At 44.4% G+C, this 4,727-nt stretch overlaps 1 protein-coding gene across 1 annotated transcript in view; it reads left to right on the top strand.

Moving 5' to 3' along the window:
* The window catches only part of LOC115290731 (xanthine dehydrogenase/oxidase-like), a 55,753-nt gene that overhangs the window by 38,723 nt on the left and 12,303 nt on the right, over positions 1–4,727 (top strand). The window contains exons 14-17 of the mRNA XM_029938556.1: positions 909–1,032; positions 2,714–2,833; positions 3,296–3,392; positions 4,679–4,722. Coding sequence (XP_029794416.1) covers positions 909–1,032; positions 2,714–2,833; positions 3,296–3,392; positions 4,679–4,722 — 385 coding nt within the window. The remainder of the gene's footprint in view (positions 1–908; positions 1,033–2,713; positions 2,834–3,295; positions 3,393–4,678; positions 4,723–4,727) is intronic.

Genomic DNA, 4,727 nt, shown 5'->3' on the forward strand with positions numbered 1-4,727 from the left:
CTTTCCTTCCTGTGTGCACTTGGAAAGGAGTGAGGTGCAGCAAAAGTGGACAAGGCTTTGGCTCTTCATAATCTAACCTCAGTCATAATCCCAGCTACACTGCTCTCTGGTGGGTGACTTTGGAAAAGCTACTCAATTTCTCTGAGCTTGAGTTGCCCCAAATGTAGAAGGAGGATAGTGACCATGACTTTCTGGGGCCCTAATGAGGATTGCCTGTTTGGAAGGTGCTTGGTTCTTCAGAGTGGTTTCCATACCTTTCTTTGAGGTGCCTCTGCTCCATCTTCCCACGGGAGCCTGGGCCAGAGTGAGCAGTACACAGTTGAGACTGTTATTAGTGAAACACTCTCCAGTCATTTTCCCTCTCAGGCCTGATGATGGCTGGGGTGCCCTGCTGTTCTGGAATAGCTTCCTGAAGGTGGGGAGAGAAATTTAGCTATGTGATGATGTTCAGGGTCATTTCATCAGTGGTGCAGTAAGGGCCCTGAATTACTTTTACTGTGTGGGTATTAGCTGTGAGGTGGGTTTGAACTCTCAAGAGTAAATGCTACTCACTGTGGTTTGGGTTCTATAGAAAAAGGTCCATGGGGGTGGGGGGCAAGCCTATCTTCATTTTCTATTCCCCACAGCACTTATCATGGTGTCCTTCACAGGGTATTTAATCAGCATTTGCAGAATAGGATACAGTAAGAGAACCTATGGAATGTAGGATACGATAGGATAGGACAGGCTATAGAATATAGGATATGATGGGATAAGATAGAATATAGATAATAAGATAGGAGAGGATGGACTAGAAGGGAGGAAGTTGAGTAGAGGAAAAACCAACAAGAGGACAGTGGTATCCAGTTGGTGGTGAGTCTGCTGCTTCAGTTTCCTGCCTGGGCCCCTCACTGTGCTCATTCTTGCAGATCCATAGATACTTCAGAAGCCCAGAAGGTGCCAGGGTTTGTCTGCTTTATCTCTGCGGATGATGTTCCTGGGAGTAATATAACTGGAATTTGTAATGATGAAATGGTTTTTGCAAAGGATGAGGTACGTCTTGGATTTTTTTTAGATTCGAAGTTAGTAGAATGAGCGCTTGAGTTTTAATTTGTGCCTCTTCCTCCAAATCCCTAATCTTAAGAAGATTCTATATCTGCACATACCGTGGCATCATCTGATTGGCCACTGTACAAGACCATCAGCACATGGATGGAATGGATCTGGTGGCATTTTTAACTTTCACTTGGTGGTTACTTGTTTATTTGATTGTTGGTTGCTTATTGCACATAGTAGGATGACTCAAGGCCAAAATGGTATTAAAAGAAGACTGGTGATTATCATTTAAACTACCAATTTGGTTCTTAAAGGGATAATAAGTTCCTTTGTTAAAAGACAATAAAAATACGGTAAACAAGTGAACCAGAATAGAAATCACAATACTGTCACTATGTATATTGAGAATTCATTTACACAAAAGTTCATCTATTGATTTAAACCATATATGGAGTTTTCACACACACACACACACACACACACACACACACACACACATTTCCCAACTCTCAGGATGGCAGCTACAAAAATCTATGTACTTATAGGATAGTTCTCAGATAGTCACTTGACAGTTTTAATAGAGATCAAATGCAAACTGGAAATGAGTAGCTGTTGCTGAATGGCATATTCACTTGTTTTAAATTAATGTACAAGTAAAAGAGAATAAAAAACTACAACTATGAGACACAAGGACTCCATCTGATAGACGAACAAATTGCTTTTATAAATTTCGAGTTCTAAGACCACTGCTAGCATTATGGTTAGTGAGAATTATTAGCTAGGTTAAACCACCAAGGCACCAATTAATTAAGTCAACAATTTAGCTGGGTCTTCAGGAGACAACTATAAGAGACAGTAGGAGTTTCTATTGACATCACCTTATATTCAAAAGTGATGAATTGGACAATTTTTTTTTTGGCTCATGTTTTGGGGATTTTTGGGAGAAAAGTACCTCTGATGGAATGGAATTGTTAAGTAGTGAGAAAATGACAATCACTTTTCTATAAATCTAACAAAAAGCTGGTTTATTTATCAAGTTTGATAATCCGAATTTGGGAACTACTGCATCTGGGCATCTAGATGAAGTATATGTCATGATTGCTGCCTTTGAAAAGCTTTTGGTATAAATCTAGAAACAGAAAATGACAGGAAGTGGGGTGGTAGAAAGAAAATGGAACTAGAAGTCGGGTCCAAGATTTAGTCATGGTCTAGTAATGAGCCAAGGCAAGACTATGATCTTGCCTCCTGGGTCTGCATCTCTTCACCTGAAGAGCAAGGGTGTTGGAGTGCATCAGAGTCAACAGATAGACTTCATGTTGCCATACCTCCCATTCTATTGCTTGTGGCTGACATGACTAATCAACTACCAAGTTCTATCCTGGGCAACTTCTCAACAAACTGCCAGGAGTAAATCATGAAATTGGTCCCTGAGATAGTGAATTTGCCATCCTGATGCTAGTGATCTCCAAGTCCTGTTCTAGTTGCATTACTTCTAAATACTTCTGAAGAGCACAAAATCCCAAACAGTAGGACAAAGACATGGGAAGCCCCGGCGGCATTCCTAAAATGTCCCTTAAGGACACTGAGGGGGCAAGGACTTCCTTTGTCTTTTGGACAATCCAAAATAATTTGCTTGAGAAGTGCATTATGTTCTTTAACAGTGTGGCTCCGTTCCCAGGTGACTTGTGTTGGGCACATCATTGGTGCTGTGGTCACTGACACCCGAGAACATGCACAAAGAGCCGCTCAAGCGGTGAAAATCACCTATGAAGATCTTCCAGCCATTATCACAATTGAGGTAACTGGGAAAGCGCTGCATGGAGCGGGGTGAGCCCCCTGTCCCTGGAGCCACCTTTCCTGGGATACTTTAGGGGGGATTCCAACAGTAGGTGGGATTTGATTAAATAAGATTTTAAATCACTTCCAGCCATGGGATTGTGTGGTCTTCTGAAAACTTCCCCATCAACTTCCCCAGACCCAGTCCACTAGTGACCAAACTAGGTCCCTCCTTCCCAATGCCAGCTCCCATTTGGTTCCTTGAGGGACCCTACTTTTCCTCAAGATCCATGGATCTCAGAGGAAATGGGGGCACATGACCCCTGTGCTACATGGGAGCTTACTTTCAGTCTGTGTAAGGCTCTTGTAGAGATGCCTGTGTGAGAAAGGGGAGGGTGGCTCCAACAGCTTCTCTTTCCCTTGGTGGGAAATGACCTTCCTTCTCCTGAAAGTTCAATCACTGAAGCATCTTTCTGGTCTTCAGGATGCTATAAAAAATGACTCCTTTTATGAGCCTGAGCTGAAGATCGAGAAAGGAAATCTCACAAAGGGGTTTTCGGAAGCAGACAACATTGTTTCAGGTACAGGTGCACCGTACAATCTTGGGGAATGGGCTGGCTCTGGTTTATGAATTAAATTCAAGAGGTGGACTTGAGTCCTGGAGGTGGGGGGGAGTTGTGAATTTTTTATTTTTTATTTATTTTATTTTTTTATATTTGAGACAGAGAGATTCAGAGCATTAGCAGGGAGGGGCAGAGAGAGAGGGAGACACAGAATCAGAAGCAGGCTTCAGGCTCTGAGCTGTGAGCACAGAGCCTGACACGGGGCTCGAACCCAGGAACGTGAGATCATGACCTGAGCTGAAGTCGGAGGCCCAACCGACTGAGCCACCCAGGCGCCCCGGGAATTGTGAATTTTTAACAGAAGAGTCTTCCCGATGTTTGTAGCAAAATAGTGGACAGGTGACAGGAAAAGACCCTCCATCATTAAAATTTTTTTAAAAAATCTTTATTTATTTTTGAGAGAGAGAGAGCGAGAGTGAAAGCGAGAGAGAGAGAGAGAGAGAGAGAGAGAGAGAGAGAGAGAGAGAGAGAGACTGAGAACAAAGTGGAGGAGGAGCAGAGCGAGAGAGAGACACACACACACAGAATCAGAAGCAGGTTCCAGGCTCTGAGCTGTTAGCACAGAGTCTGATGTGGGGTGGAACTCACCAACCAGGATATCGTGATCTGAGGTAAAGTTGGATGCTTCCACCTGAGCCACCCAGGTGCCCCTAGACCCTCTGCCATCTTAATCTCCACCTCCGGTCCCTAGGCTACATAGGCTACGTGGTCTAGGGAACTGGGGGTGTGTTGAATTTGGAAGGCTGTCGGGGAATTAGAGGCTGCAGGTCCTGACCTTCTCTGTGGGCCTGTGGGGTGCCCTCTGCTGGCTACACCCCTTTGGGAATTGTTTCCTACACTGTCCATTGTGTATTGCTAAGTCACTGGTGAACCAACTCTCTAACCTGCCCAATACCTCTTGTTCCAGAAGATCCTCTCATTTTCAGCTTTTCAGTCACATCTGTGAATTTCTGCTTTGCCTTTCCCTCAATTTTACAACAGTAGTTTGAAAGTCTTTAATTTCCACTGGCTGAAAAGTGAAAGAAAGCATCATGCCGGATGCATTTTGGCATCATTCTGGTTTCCTTGTTAGGGTGGGGGATTTGGCTCCCCCCGTGGCTAAGACTTTGAGAGCCTTTTCACCCATGCTGGGAACCTAGCTGGGAACCTGTCTGGGAGCAGCTGGTTCCTGCCCGGGGCCCTGGGTGAGTGCACTCTCCTTAAGCAAAGTCTGGCTCACCATGGGGGTCGCATTGCCTCCCCAGGTGAGTTGCACATCGGTGGCCAAGAGCACTTCTACCTGGAGACTCACTG

Source organism: Suricata suricatta, chromosome 4 (genome assembly GCF_006229205.1).
Source record: "Suricata suricatta isolate VVHF042 chromosome 4, meerkat_22Aug2017_6uvM2_HiC, whole genome shotgun sequence".
In the NCBI taxonomy this organism is placed as follows: domain Eukaryota; kingdom Metazoa; phylum Chordata; class Mammalia; order Carnivora; family Herpestidae; genus Suricata; species Suricata suricatta.